Source organism: Oncorhynchus kisutch, linkage group LG2, assembly GCF_002021735.2.
Source record: "Oncorhynchus kisutch isolate 150728-3 linkage group LG2, Okis_V2, whole genome shotgun sequence".
Taxonomy (NCBI): domain Eukaryota; kingdom Metazoa; phylum Chordata; class Actinopteri; order Salmoniformes; family Salmonidae; genus Oncorhynchus; species Oncorhynchus kisutch.
Window position 1 is genome coordinate 14,722,640 of NC_034175.2, and position 14,943 is coordinate 14,737,582.

Below are 14,943 nucleotides of genomic sequence, written 5' to 3' on the forward strand. Positions count from 1 at the left end.
GCACATATTTCATCATAAGAGCCTCATTGTTTCCTGTTCTCATACCTTGTGTTATATTTTTATGCAGTCCTTTGTTTTTTCTGTGTGCAAATAAATCTAATGGCTCCCTGTATATTTTAGGAGTTCAAGCAGCGTCTGGGCCACAGACTCCAGATCACTGATCTTCTCATTAAGCCTGTGCAGCGCATCATGAAGTACCAGCTCCTACTGAAGGATTTACTTAAGTTCTCCAAAAAGGCTGCAGTAGATACTACTGAGCTGGAGGTAAGAACTACAATCTGGGTTTGATTTGATGGCCTTCCACCCCTAATAACATGGACGAGCATTAATATTGGTCTGGTTTTGTTTTTATCTAAAAGTTATACTTGTTATAGAGCTGTGATTATGTTTTCTTTCCCTCTAAAATGGTGTTTTCTATCTTCTCTGTTTCTCCCAGAAAGCGGTGGAGGTCATGTGTGTTGTGCCCAAAAGATGCAACGACATGATGAACGTTGGGCGTCTCCAAGGCTTTGACGTAAGACTCACGGGCTCTATCTTATTCAGGGAATAGAGAATGTGGTCTTTCAGTTCGATCTGGCTCAGTTTAGAAGGTCACAAATTTTCCAAAATAGATGACTTGAATTTGATTTAAACCGTTAAGTCACATGGATCATATGATAAACGGGAGAAGGGCTTGGGTTTGCTCTCTCTCTCTCTGTTTTCACTCATTGTATTATATGGTAATAGCATGCATATAATATGCATATTTCACCTGAGTGGCTAAGAATGAGTCTGAGGCTGTCTTCTGTCCTCCCTCCGTTTATTTGTATGTATTTTATTTAAAGGTCCAGTACAGTCAAAATTATGTTTTGCCTGTTTTTTGTTGTTGTATCAAACTGACTGTAAAAGTGTGAACAAATTTGATAAGAGTTATTTCCTGATAGTTTCTGATTCAAAATACAATCTACACAGGACCTTCTAATCAGCAGGTTTGCATGTGTGGGATTTTTGGCTTTCCATGGTGACATCACCATGCGTAAATTGGTTAATAGACCAATAACAAAGAGAGTTCCAAACCTCTCTGCCAATAACAGCTAGTTTTCCCATCCCCACTTAGATGACTCCTAGACACTTTAGCTAAATTCTTGCTTGAGAAATAGTTTTGCCCATTTGAATGGAAATCTATTACAGTATGGTACTTACCCAGAAATAATTTGCTATGGATATAAAACGGCTGCATTGGGCCTTAATCCTTTATTTAACCGGCCAGGCAATACATTGGTATTCCCCCATTCAGGGCAAGATTGTGGCCCAAGGCAGACTGCTGCTCCAGGACACCTTCATGGTATCAGATCAGGACGGGGGGCTTCTCACAAGGATGAAGGAGAGGAGGGTCTTCCTCTTCGAACAGATCGTCATCTTCAGTGAGCCCCTGGACAAGAAGAAAGGCTACTCCCAGCCGGGATACCTCTTCAAGAACAGTGTCAAGGTATGGAGCATCGATCGTGATCATCTCCCCTAATCAATCCACTTAGATCATATTACAGTGGATGTATTTTTGGGGTGTGGACATTGCTAGGATAGTAATTGCCCTAAGGGACAAAATCGTTGGAATAGTTGTCTGATTCTGAAAACACTCACATCCCCTCCTCTCCCCTGTATCTTGTGTGTGTGTCCAGGTGAGCTGGCTGGGCCTGGAAGAGAGCACAGACGACCCCTGTAAGTTCACCCTGACCTCCCGGTCATCCAGTGGTGGTGTGGAGACCTACGTAATGCACTCAGCCAACCCTGGAGTCAGCCAGATGTGGGTCCACCAGATCACCCAGATCCTGGAGAGCCAGCGCAACTTTCTCAATGGTAAAAAAGACACATCACGGATCATCTGTGTAACTGTGTAGTGATATTATGCTAGCTTCTCCCAGATGATTACGATGTTTCATCTGTCTTCCTGTGTAGTCATCCGCTCCATAGAATGTATCAACATTCTGAGAAAATAAGTGTTTAGAGCACACCATAATATGGACTACAGCATGATGTACTGGAATGCAAAATGCCAAGAATGTTTTTATATTTTTGTTTCATAGCTAGACAGTGTGTACTCATACCACTGAGGGGACTCTTTCTCTCTGTCTGTTTCTCTCTTTGTGTCCCACAGCACTGACATCCCCTATAGAGTACCAGAGGAACCACGTGGGTGCAAGTGGACCAGGCCTGGGGGCCCCCAGCAGCAGCAGTGGCCTGGCAGGAGGCGGCTGCAGCAGCTCCACAGTTGGCCCTGGTAGTAACTCTCTGTGTGGCCCCCAGAGTCGCCGGCCCTCGCGCATCCCCCAGCCCTCCTCGCGTATCCCGCAGCCAGTCCACCACCACCACCACCCTCCGGGCTCTGACGGCCCGGACAGAACAGCAGGTACGTGGTCCCGACAATCCCCCTCCACCTCCCCCTCCTCCCAGACCCCCTGCCCTCCTGACCATGCAGAGGGGGACCTGGGGCCCCAAGATGTCCCCAAGATGCGAGTGCTGGAGGGTCCCCGGCCCCACAGCAGAACCAGCAACAACAGCAATGGCAAGTCCTTGGGCGTTGCTGAGGGCAGCTTCAAGGAGAGCTACCCTGGGGAGGACCCTCAGACTCCCATCCCACGGCTGGCTGTGGCCCCTCTGAATCTTGCCAAGCCTCGAGTAGGGACGGTCTCTCCACTGACCTGTCCCATAAAGGAGGAATTCATCCCGGGCAGCCCAGCCCAGAAAGGCTCCTTTTTCTGGTCCACCGCGGTCCCAGCCTCCCCAGCTAGCCGACCTGGCTCCTTCTCCTACCACAGTGATAGTGGAGACTCGACCCTGGGCCACAGGGAGAGCCACAGCCACCGCCACTCTACCCACAGCAAGGATATAGACCGCATGAGCACATGCTCCTCCACCAGTGAGCAGTCCGTACAGTCCATGCAGAGCAACGGGGTAAGATCCCTACTCAAGTCCCAGGCTTCTGTCCGGCTTAGTCCCTACTAACCTTACTGGCTGACCAGAAGTTCTCCTGGGTCATCTGAACCACAAGTGCATACTAAACTATCTAACTTGCCTATTTGTGTGAGTTTTCATCCTTCCTGCTGTCTTTCAGACTCTACTAACAGTGTGTTTTTGGTTGGTACAGCAGCTAACTGCTACAGTAACTCAGCTTGCTGTACGGTATGTTGGTGTCCTCTCCTCTCCCTTGGTAAGTGTTTCCAGTATGACTCTCTGCTAACAGTGTGTTTTTGGCTGGTACAACAGCTAACTGCTACAGTAACTCAGCTTGCTGTACGGTATGTTGGTGTCCTCTCCTCTCCCTTGGTAAGTGTTTCTAGTATGACTCTCTACTAACAGTGTGTTTTTGGCTGGTACAGCAGCTAACTGCTACAGTAACTCAGCTTGCTGTACGGTATGTTGGTGTCCTCTCCTCTCCCTTAGTAAGTGTTTCCAGTATGACTCTCTACTAACAGTGTGTTTTTGGCTGGTACAGCAGCTAACTGCTACAGTAACTCAGCTTGCTGTACGGTATGTTGGTGTCCTCTCCTCTCCCTTGGTAAGTGTTTCCAGTATGACTCTCTGCCTCTGCGTCCCTAACTTCACACACCCAGCTCTGTCTTGGCTCTAACATTTTCTAGACATGACCTGAGTTTTTGCTGTCCCTTTGCTTCAGGCTATTGTGGTCTGATCTGAAAAACCATCGAGGCATTTACTGGGTTAAATGCAAATGAATGCTGATATAATGGAAGATTGATATTTGACTTCACCTGCCTGCAAGGAGAGGAGCTCTGATGTAAAAAGAAACGCTTGCTGTCTCTCCTGTTTTCTCTTAGCTCTTGCTCTGACCATGCTGCTTCGTTTCTATCTTGGTTCTGTGGGACTGATGACACATCCTTGTTCCCGTTCTCTCCTTGCCTTGCCCCTGAATACATTTGACTCGCACCAAATGCATTTGGCCTCACTTCAAACTTTATTTCAGGCTCTCTCTCCTGAAACTGTTTCCACTCTACTCTCAATGTCTTTGAGAGCCACCCACTCCATGTTAACTCTACTCTGTCTCTCTGACTTCTGGATACTTTGTCTTCGCTTCTACAAATGAGAAGGTCTAGTTATGAGATATGTAGGAATCAGATGTCACTCTACTTTATGAACCTTTTGTAATGAATGCTTTGAAATTAGTCCTTCTTTGTGTATGAGCTCTAGCATATAAACAGCTGAACAACATGATGCTCATGTGCTGTCAAATCAGTAACATTTGAATTTGTTTAGTCTTTTAGAGTCATTATCACATAATTCTGTCTGTCTGTCTCTCTCTCTCATCCTCCCCTGCCGCCTCCCCCTCCTCCAGAGTGAAAGCAGTAGCAGCAGCAGCATCAGCACCATGCTGGTGACCCAGGACTACGTGGCCCTGAAGGAGGATGAGATCAGTGTTTCCCAGGGCGAGGTGGTCCAGATGCTGGCCTCCAATCAGCAGAACATGTTCCTGGTGTTCCGGGCTGCCACCGAGCAGGGCCCTGCTGCCGAGGGCTGGATCCCCGGCTACGTACTGGGTCACACCTCCACCATCATCCCCGACCTCCCCGAAGGAACCATCAAGTAAGAGACAGACACTGCTGCTACTCCATGTACCAAATTGAAAGAATTAATGAAAAGCTTAATCATCCCAAAGTCATTTCCATTTTCATGAGCTCTGAAATCATTAAAGTGAAACGGTAGACAAAGATGTAGAAGTCACAAGTTAAACTTTTCTCTTCCTTTCTTCCTTTTTCTTTCTCTCTCTCTTTTCCCCTTTCTTTCTCGTTCTCTTGTCTGGAGCAGGAAGTCATCCTCGTGGCACACAGCACTCCGCATCAGGAGAAAGTCTGAGAAGAGAGACAAGGAGACCAGGAAGGAAAATAAGATGGAAAACGGCTATCGCAAGTCTCAAGACTGTCTGACTAATAAAGTTTCTGTAAAGGTAGAGTTGATTTGATAATCACCTGTATGGCTGTAAGACTTAAAGCCCCTCTACATTAACCTCAATATGGCTGTAAGACTTAAAGCCCCTCTACATTAACCTCAATATGGCTGTAAGACTTAAAGCCCCTCTACATTAACCTCAGTATGGCTGTAAGACTTAAAGCCCCTCTACATTAACCTCAGTATGGCTGTAAGACTTAAAGCCCCTCTACATTAACCTCAGTATGGCTGTAAGACTTAAAGCCCCTCTGCATTAACCTCAGTATGGCTGTAAGACTTAAAGCCCCTCTACATTAACCTCAGTATGGCTGTAAGACTTAAAGCCCCTCTACATTAACCTCAGTATGGCTGTAAGACTTAAAGCCCCTCTACATTAACCTCAGTATGGCTGTAAGACTTAAAGCCCCTCTACATTAACCTCAGTATGGCTGTAAGACTTAAAGCCCCTCTGCATTAACCTCAGTATGGCTGTAAGACTTAAAGCCCCTCTACATTAACCTCAGTATGGCTGTAAGACTTAAAGCCCCTCTACATTAACCTCAGTATGGCTGTAAGACTTAAAGCCCCTCTACATTAACCTCAGTATGGCTGTAAGACTTAAAGCCCCTCTACATTAACCTCAGTATGGCTGTAAGACTTAAAGCCCCTTTGCATTAACCTCAGTATGGCTGTAAGACTTAAAGCCCCTCTGCATTAACCTCAGTATGGCTGTAAGATCTAAAGCCCCTCTACATTAACCTCAGTATGGCTGTAAGACTTAAAGCCCCTCTGCATTAACCTCAGTATGGCTGTAAGACTTAAAGCCCCTCTACATTAACCTCAGTATGGCTGTAAGATCTAAAGCCCCTCTACATTAACCTCAGTATGGCTGTAAGACTTAAAGCCCCTCTGCATTAACCTCAGTATGGCTGTAAGATCTAAAGCCCCTCTACAATAACCTCAGTATGGCTGTAAGACTTAAAGCCCCTCTGCATTAACCTCAGTATGGCTGTAAGATCTAAAGCCCCTCTGCATTAACCTCAGTATGGCTGTAAGACTTAAAGCCCCTCTGCATTAACCTCAGTATGGCTGTAAGACTTAAAGCCCCTCTACATTAACCTCAGTATGGCTGTAAGACTTAAAGCCCCTCTACATTAACCTCAGTATGGCTGTAAGACTTAAAGCCCCTCTACATTAACCTCAGTATGGCTGTAAGACTTAAAGCCCCTCTACATTAACCTAATTTAATGGATTCATGTTGTAATTATTTAATGTATGTGTGGTCAAACTAATTTGGAGAAGAAACATTTGTGTTCATATTTTTTCTTTCAGCTTCTAAACCCCAACTACATCTATGAGGGTATGTATATATTTAAATGCTTTTGCTTGGGCTTTACTATACAGTAAATTAACAACATCTATTTTTTCACATAGTAGGGGTTCAATAAGACAAGTTTTTATTGTCTTGTATTGTAATGCATACTTTCTATTGTCCATTGGGTAGCTCCGATGTGGGATTGTGTAGTTTGTAAGTATTCTCCTCCGAGCCAGAGCAGTGTGTAGGGCAAGGAGCCTGTCTCCTGTTTCTGTAGCGTGAGGCAGCTTGAAAAAGAAAGTACAACCCATGGACAGGACGCTAGTATATCGCAAGGCTAGTTACAGTTGAAGTAGGAAGTTTACATACACTTAGGTTGGAGTCATTAAAACTTATTTTTCAACCACTCCACAAATTTCTTGTTAACAAATTATTTCACTTATAATTCACTGTATCACAATTCTAGTGGGTCAGAAGTTTACATACACTAATTTGACTGTGCCTTTAAACAGCTCGGAAAATTCCAGGAAATTATGTCATTGCTTTAGAAGCTTCTGATAGGCTAATTGACATCATTTGAGTCAATTGGAGGTGTACCTGTGGGTGTATTTCAAGGCCTAAAATCAAAAGAAATCAGCCAAGACCTCAGAAAAAAAATTGTAGACCTCCACAAGTCTGGTTCATCCTTGGGAGTAATTTCCAAACGCTTGAAGGTACCACATTAATCTGTACAAACAATAGTACGTAAGTATAAACACCATGGGACCACGCAGTCGTCATACTGCTCAGGAAGGAGACGTGTTCTGTCTCCTAGAGATGAATGTAGTTCAGTCCCAGAACAGCAAAGGACCTTGTGAAGATGCTGGAGGAAACAGGTACAAAAGTATCTATATCCACAGTAAAACGAGTCATATATCGACATAACCTGAAAGGCCACTCAGCAAGGAAGAAGCCAGTGCTCCAAAACCGCCATAAAAAAAGCTAGACTACGGTTTGCAGCTGCACATGGGGACAAAGGTCATACTTTTTGGAGAAATATCCTCTGGTCTGATGAAACAAAAATAGAACTGTTTGGCCATGATGACCATGGCGGAAAAAGGGGGAGGCTTGCAAGCCGAAGAACACCATCCCAACCATGAAGCACGGGGTGTGGCAGCATCATGTTGTGGGGGTGCTTTGCTGCAGGTGGGACTGGTGCACTTCACAAAATATATGGCATCATGAGGGAGGAAAATTATGTGGATGTATTGAAGCAACATCTCAAGACATCAGTCAGGAAGTTAAAGCTTGGTCGCAAATGGGTCTTCCAAATGGACAATGACCCCAAGCATACCCCAAGCATGCTATAAATTTGTGAGCAGAACTGAAAAAGCGTGTGCGAGTAAGGAGGCCTACTTAACTGACTCAGTCACATCAGCTCTGTCAGGAGGAATGGGCCAAAATTCACCCAACTTATTCTGGGAAGGTTGTGGAAGGCTACCCAAAATGTTTGACCCAAGTTAAACAATTTAAAGGCAATGCTACCAAATACTAATTGAGTGTATGTAAACTTCTGACCCACTGGGAACGTGATGAAAGAAATAAAAGCTGAAATAAATAATTCTCCCTACTATTATTCTAACATTTCACATTCTTAAAATATATAGTGGTAATTCTAAGGATTAAATGTCAGGAATTGTGAAAAATGTAATTGTATTTGGCTAAGGTGTATGTAAACTTCCGACTTCAACTGTAGCATGTGACACAGTCAAACTCACGTTCTCTGTCTGTCTGTCACCTCTGTAGTACCTCCAGAGTTCCTGCTGCCCCTGAGTGATGTGACCTGTGACCTGGGGGAGAGTGTCACTCTGAGGAGTAAGGTCTGTGGAAGACCCAAAGCCTCGGTCACCTGGAGAGGACCTGACCACAGCACTCTGAGCAACGACGGACACTACAGCATCACCTACAGGTACACACCGGCAGTGATGACATTCTACGTTACATTTTAGTCATTTAGTAGATACTCTTCAGGGATCATTGCAACGCGTTAGAATGACTTAGCTGTTGGAAGTCAATGTTCTGTTGTAGTTGAATTAAAGTAAATGTTGCTATTGTTGAAACTTAACTTGTGACTTCCCTTCTCTCTCTGCAGTGACACGGGCGAGGCAACTCTCCTCATCATGGGTGTGTCTGTGGAGGATGACGGGGTGTACACCTGTGTTGCCACCAACGTAGTGGGCAGCATGTCATCCTCCGCCAGCCTCAGAGTCTCAGGTTAGTCACTGTAGAGTTGAGTTGTAGACTCCTGTGGAGATACAGTATATCCTCTATAATCACGCTACTTACACACAGTATATGAATTCTTCAGTACTTTTGCATTTTAACATTCAATGTTTCTCTTTTCCCAGAGGCCTCTGACGATGGGAGTGAAGTGATCTGGAAGAACAACTTTGAGTCCTTCTACACAGAGGTCACAGAACTGGGCAGGGGGAGGTTCTCAGTGGCTAAGCGGTGTGACCAGCGTGGGAGCAAGCGTGCCGTGGCAGCCAAACATGTAAACAAGCGGTTGATGCGGCGTGAGCAGGTGCTCCAGGAACTGAGGATACTACAGTGTCTGGAACACCCACACCTGGTCGGCCTGCTGGACACCTTCGAGACAACCACCAGCTACGTGCTAGTGCTGGAGATGTATGTTAGAAAAACTGTGGATGGGCTCCAAATGGCACCCTATTCCCTATAACTGATCAAAAGTAGTACCCTACAGAGGGATAGATAGCATTTGGGACATACACACTGTATGTATTATGATTATTGAGGAAATTATAATTCCTGAATTGAAATGGAATTGGTTACCGTTTTGAACAATGTATTACTGTATATATTTATTTACTGTGTTGTGCTTTTGAATCATGTTCAAGCAGCCCTCTTGTACCTCTACCATATCAGTGGGCTAATGTCTCTCTCTTGTGCTCTGGTGCTTTGTGTCTGCAGGGCTGATCAAGGCCGTCTCCTGGACTACATAGTCAGCTGGGGTAACCTCACTGAAGAGAAGGTGGCCTTGTACCTTAGGGACATTCTAGAAGCTTTACACTACCTGCATAGCTGGAGGATAGCTCACTTGGACTTGAAGGTGAGTCACAAAGACTGTGACATATAGAGCAGGAGTTAAATGTGATTGTGTACTGTATGATGGCTAACTGATTGTTCTTAAGCAAAGCTAATACTCCCATCATGGGTAAATTCTTAAACATATCGATCTTTGCGTGTATGTGCGTGGGTATCGGTGTGTATCCCTTTAGCCTGAGAACTTGTTAGTGGAGCAGAACTCTGCCCAGCCCGTGGTCAAGCTGACAGACTTCGGAGACGCCGTCCAGCTGAACAGCGGCCACTACATCCACCCTCTACTGGGCAGCCCAGAGTTCTCAGCCCCGGAGCTGGTGCTGGGCCAGCCCGTCTCCCTGACTTCTGACCTCTGGAGCCTGGGAGTTGTAACATATGTGGTATTGAGCGGGGCATCTCCCTTCCTGGACGAGAGCGCTGAGGACACATGCCTGAACATCTGTCGTCTGGACTTCAGCTTCCCCCATGACTACTTCCAGGGTGTGAGCCAGGCGGCTAGGGACTTTGTGTGTCTCCTGCTACAGGGCGAGCCGGACCGGAGACCTTCGGCCACCGCTTGCCTTCAGGAGCCCTGGCTGCAGCCGTGGGACTCCCACCAGCAACAAAACCAGCACCCAGGGTGCATCGACACCTCCAGACTCATCTCCTTCATAGAGCGGCGGAAACACCAGAACGACGTTAGGCCCGTGGGCAGCATCAAGACGTTCCTTCACAGCAGACTCCTCAACCAGATATAAGCAGGTTAGAGGACTACAGTACCCAGAAACCACCAAGTCACAATGATGATCTCATCCTCCCTCAGCCAACTACGCCACTTCCTTAGAACTATTTTACCCAGCATCCTGCTGCTGCTGTCTGCTGACGGCTTTGAATATTTGTGACTGAGATATACCCCCCCCCAAGAGATTTAGATACTTCCCTTCCATCCCCACCTTTGTATGGATGATGGCTATATGCCTGCACAAAAGTAAACTATTTGAAAGTATTTCAAACTTGACTAACAGGGAGAACAAAGCTTTCTCGAGAGCCAGTGAGAGCAAGCCTTGTTTGGATAGTATTACAAACCGATACTGTAATATCGGGTTGCTTTTGGTTGAATATAAGAAAATTGTTTTTGTAATGAGAGATTACTTTTTGTAAAGGAAATGTATAGTGAAGAAACAAAGAAATGTCTTTATTCATATACCTTTTCAAAAACAAAGGTTATTAAAAAGAATGAAAACAAAAATGAATGCGACATATGAACAAAGCAACACCGACCCTCACAGGGTCGTTGCTTCAGAACACTACTTCTAGAACCAGTTGGAGACCAAACTCATTGTAGTTGTGGTTGATTAACATACAATAAATCGGCAAATGCTTTGTTCTGGCCTTGCTATTGTATGGACCCGTAACAGTTAGTACAATTGTTATTTTAGTCAGATCTCAGCAGAGAAATAAATAAACAAGCAAACAAACAACAAAAAGCTATAACACTATTGGAAAAGCTCTTTAGATTTCTGATATATCCGCCTTACTTTGTAAATAATGTGTTCCTGCCTTCATTCTCATTTTGAAGAATTTGTCTCAAACGCTGTTTCATTAGCTGAGTAGTAAGTCCTGCCAATGGAAGAGAGGTGTGAGGGAGACCAGCTCCTCCTCATGCCAATCAAAATACTTAAACCCTCACTACCAGAAATACTTCTAGAAATGCACTCGTATTTTGTGTTCATTTCTCATGTGCAATGTTGCAGCTTTATCATGTATGTAACTATTTATGGAGACGTGTTGTACCCGTAATCTAAAAAGGCATGTACGTACCTGGTACTGCAGTAGATGTATGTATTGTGTTACTCTTTTCCGTATTAAGTTCAGTATTAATATCTTGGTAACCTAAAATGCAGGTTTTGCAAATAATGTAAAATAAGAAAAAATATTTGGATCGATTTTGGCACTTATGCTTTCAGTTTGTCATTGTTTTAGTTTTATTTTCTGTAACTATACCAAAGTTAACTGTACTTTACTCTCTTTAAATGTGTTATAATGTACCATGTTAAGTTATGAAAACCTTGCTGAACCTAGAGATGTTTACATTGGTTCACAGTGGCTTTATTTATTAGCGTTGTAAGAACGTCGAGTTGTTACTGCTTACCTAATTAACATTTCAAACTTCACTTCTCAAGCTGTGCACAAAGTGGTGATTGCTGTGTACGTTTGTTTGACTTTTTAAGTTATGTATTTCGCTAGACATTGTGTTGCAATGATCAACATCTTGGTTTCACTGAAACTTGGGATAGCATTCTTTGCCGAGCCTTTGGTTTGAAGGGGGGGAAAAAATACCCACAACATTGTACCAGCGTTACAATAATTGTGCATGGACGTTGCGGCGCTATTACCCTAACCTTTATCTGAGAGTGACCATGACCTAGCTGCTTTCAGTAAATTAATCATTGTATGAGTTCAAACTGATTTTAAAGTGCCGGTCAATTGATCTGGAGAGGCGGACGAAGTAGCTGTATTTCTTATCAGAGTTTCATGTCTATGTCAAGGCAGTAGTCACAGTGATACAATGAATGTGTTTGTTAACCTGTACAGTCCCATTTTGTGTCCTCTTATTTATTCATGTGTAAAGCTGTACAGACATGGAGGACAAACATGGGAACCTGGATGTAACCTCATCATATTTGATACATACTACGTTATTTTGAATGTTAAATTACTTATTTTTACTTTTGCATGTATATTTCTTTGTACAGAAATTGTTTACACATTACTTGCTGTAAATATTTAATTTAGTCCTCAGTTATTTTGCCATTAAACGTATGGAACATACCCTTGGAAGTTTTTCTAGTATTTATGTATGTACAATGCCTTCAGAAAGTATTCATACCCCATTGCAGCCTGAATTCAAAAATTGATTACAAATATTTTTTTCTCACCCATCTACACACAATACCCCAAAAATCTCATTTACATAAGTATTCACACCCCTGAGTCAATACATGTTAGAATCACATTTGGCAGCGATTACAGCTGTGACTCTTTCTGGGCTACGTCTCTAAGAGCTTTGCACACCTGGATTGTACAATATTTGCCTATGACCAGCATACCCATAACAGGATGCAGCCACCAACATGCTTGAAAATATGAAGCGTGGTACTCAGTGATTTGTTGTGTTGGATTTCTTTGGCACATTTTTTGCAGTTTTGGTTAAGTGCCTTATTGCAAACATAATGCATGTTTTGGAGTCATTTTTATTCTATACAGGCTTCTATCTTTTCATTTAGGTTAGTATTGTGGAGTAACGATCCTCAGTTTTTCCATATCACAGCCATTAACCTCTAACTGTTTTAAAGTCACCATTGGCCTCATGGTGAAATTCCTGAGCGGTTTCCTTCCTCTCTGGCAACTGAGTTAGGAAGGACACCTGTATCTTTGTCGTGACTGGATGTATTGATACAGTATCCAAAGTGTCATTAATAACTTCACCATGATCAAAGGGATATTCCATGTCTGCTTTAGTTTTATTTTTTTACCATCTACCGCTAGTTGCCCTTGTTTGCGAGGCATTGTTAAACCTCCCTGGTATTTGAGGTTGAATCTGTATTTGAAATTCACAGCTTAACTGAGGGACCTTGCATATAATTGTGTGTGCAGTACAGAGATGAGGTAGTCATTCAAAATACATCTAATTGACATGAAGAGGATGAGACTAAGGAACGTGGACAGTTTCACTTGGACCTTTCCATCAGATGGTTTCCATAGGACAAGCAGTTTCCCTTTCGACATAATCTCCTCTACCTCTAAACACCATCATTGCACAAAGAATGAGTCCATGCAACATTTATGTGACTTGTTAATCAAATGTTACTACTGAACTTATTTAGGCCTTCCATAACAAATGTTTTTCATTTTCTATTAATTTGTAAAAATTTCTAAAACAGAAAATCCACTTTGACATTATAAAGGTATTGTGTGTGTAGACCAGTGACACAAAATCTCAATTGAATCTATATTAAATTCAGGCTGAAAAAGTCAGGTGTTGTGAAGGCACTGCATGTGGTGCGGACTTACCTAATTATAACCTTATAAACATATCTGAGATAAACATGATTGATAACATTATTGTTTGACAGTTGTAGTTGTTGAAGGAAACGGAATAGGAGGTGTGAATGGTGTCCACAATAACTGGATGTTTCTCATCAGAATCAGATCTCTGTCGATGATTAACAAGATATGAGAAACCAGAGTGGGTGTCTGTGATCTTATCTCCAAGGTGCAGGCGTTGTGCAGTCAATTTGCACCAAATATTATTCATTCAAATAACTAAACTGTTCTTTCCCCACCGTCTATTTCATCAGGCACTTCAAACCAAGGTCATTCCTGATTTTTAGAATGATAACCAATTCATGTAGGTGTGATGTTTCCCATTCAGACCACTCAGACTTAACTGTGATGTTTGATGCCGGAAAAGATCATAGAAGTTAACCACATCCTCGGATTTGGCTGTTAAGTTCAAGTCATTTTTGTATAAAAAAAAAAGTAAAACTCAGCAGCTGTCAATGAACTATTCATGTCCAAAATCATCATCATTATGAATTGATCTTCAATTATATGTTTCGTTCATTTAACGTTGCTTGTCTTGAAAAAAAGGAAATTTAACTCTGTTTTTTAAGTTGTACATTTGAAGGTTGTTTAGGGACAGGTTCTGTGTTTGTATTTAACCGAGGTATGGCACATGTTCTTATCAGGTGTGAAATCAACAGAGCTGTTTTTAGAGCGAAAGTAGCAGCTGCTTTGCATGCAACCAGAGCTACTGAGCTATCGTGAGCAAACTCAGGTTATCTTCAGAGATTTTATCTCAGTAGGTAGGCCGAATCCTGTTTTCAATGTTCATGCACTCACACGCACACACTGGCTTCCACACTAGAGGGCATACTGAGCTGGTGTTTAATAAGTGCATCATGACAGTTCTGAACCTTGTGTCAGTCAATTACAGCAAGACGCTCTGGATGCTAACAACATATGGAAATCTTTATCATGTTGTATAGTTGCTGACCATGACCGAAATATATATAAATAAATAAACAAATCAAAATATATTTTATATTTGAGATTCTTCAAAGTAGCCACCATTGCCTTGATGACAGCTAAAATCAAATATATTTTGATTTGTTTAACACATTTTTGGTTACTACATGATTCCATATGCGTTATTTTACAGTTTTGATGTCTTCACTATTATTCTACAATGTAGAAAATTGTCAAAATAAAGAAAAACTCTTGAGTAGGTGTGTCCAAACCTTTGACTGCAATTGTAAGTATTCAGACTAGGTCAACCGATTATGATTTTTCAACGCTGATACCGATACCGATTACAGCCAGAGGAGGACTGAACACCCCTCATAGCCTGGTTCCGCTCTAGGTTTCTTCCTAGGTTCTGGCCTTTCTAGGGAGTTTTTCCTAGTCACCGTGCCTCTACACTTGCATTGCTTGCTGTTTGGGGTTTTAGGCTGGGTTTCTGTACAGCACTTTGAGATATCAGCTGATGTAAGAAGGGCTTTATAAATACATTTGATTTGATTTGATTATTGGTTATTGATTTTTTTTTATTTTTATATATATACAATTGA

General features: G+C 42.8%; 1 protein-coding gene across 6 annotated transcripts in view; it reads left to right on the plus strand.

The window, feature by feature from the left end:
* LOC109901917 (triple functional domain protein) overlaps window positions 1-12,142 on the plus strand; it is a 139,407-nt gene extending 127,265 nt beyond the window's left edge. For 4 of the 6 annotated variants that reach the window (XM_031788311.1, XM_031788324.1, XM_031788317.1 and 1 more), the window contains 13 exons: window positions 121-264; window positions 437-514; window positions 1,277-1,468; window positions 1,659-1,836; window positions 2,135-2,931; window positions 4,328-4,575; window positions 4,798-4,936; window positions 6,250-6,277; window positions 8,018-8,180; window positions 8,364-8,485; window positions 8,620-8,899; window positions 9,203-9,341; window positions 9,511-12,142. In XM_031788311.1, coding sequence (XP_031644171.1) covers window positions 121-264; window positions 437-514; window positions 1,277-1,468; window positions 1,659-1,836; window positions 2,135-2,931; window positions 4,328-4,575; window positions 4,798-4,936; window positions 6,250-6,277; window positions 8,018-8,180; window positions 8,364-8,485; window positions 8,620-8,899; window positions 9,203-9,341; window positions 9,511-10,068 — 3,066 coding nt within the window. In that variant the 3' untranslated portion in view covers window positions 10,069-12,142. Of the gene's footprint in view, window positions 1-120; window positions 265-436; window positions 515-1,276; window positions 1,469-1,658; window positions 1,837-2,134; window positions 2,932-3,124; window positions 4,576-4,797; window positions 4,937-6,249; window positions 6,278-8,017; window positions 8,181-8,363; window positions 8,486-8,619; window positions 8,900-9,202; window positions 9,342-9,510 lie in introns of those variants that run through there. The other 2 variants (XR_004202781.1, XM_031788336.1) reach the window with 2 other exon arrangements.
* Window positions 12,143-14,943: the final 2,801 nt, after the last annotated feature.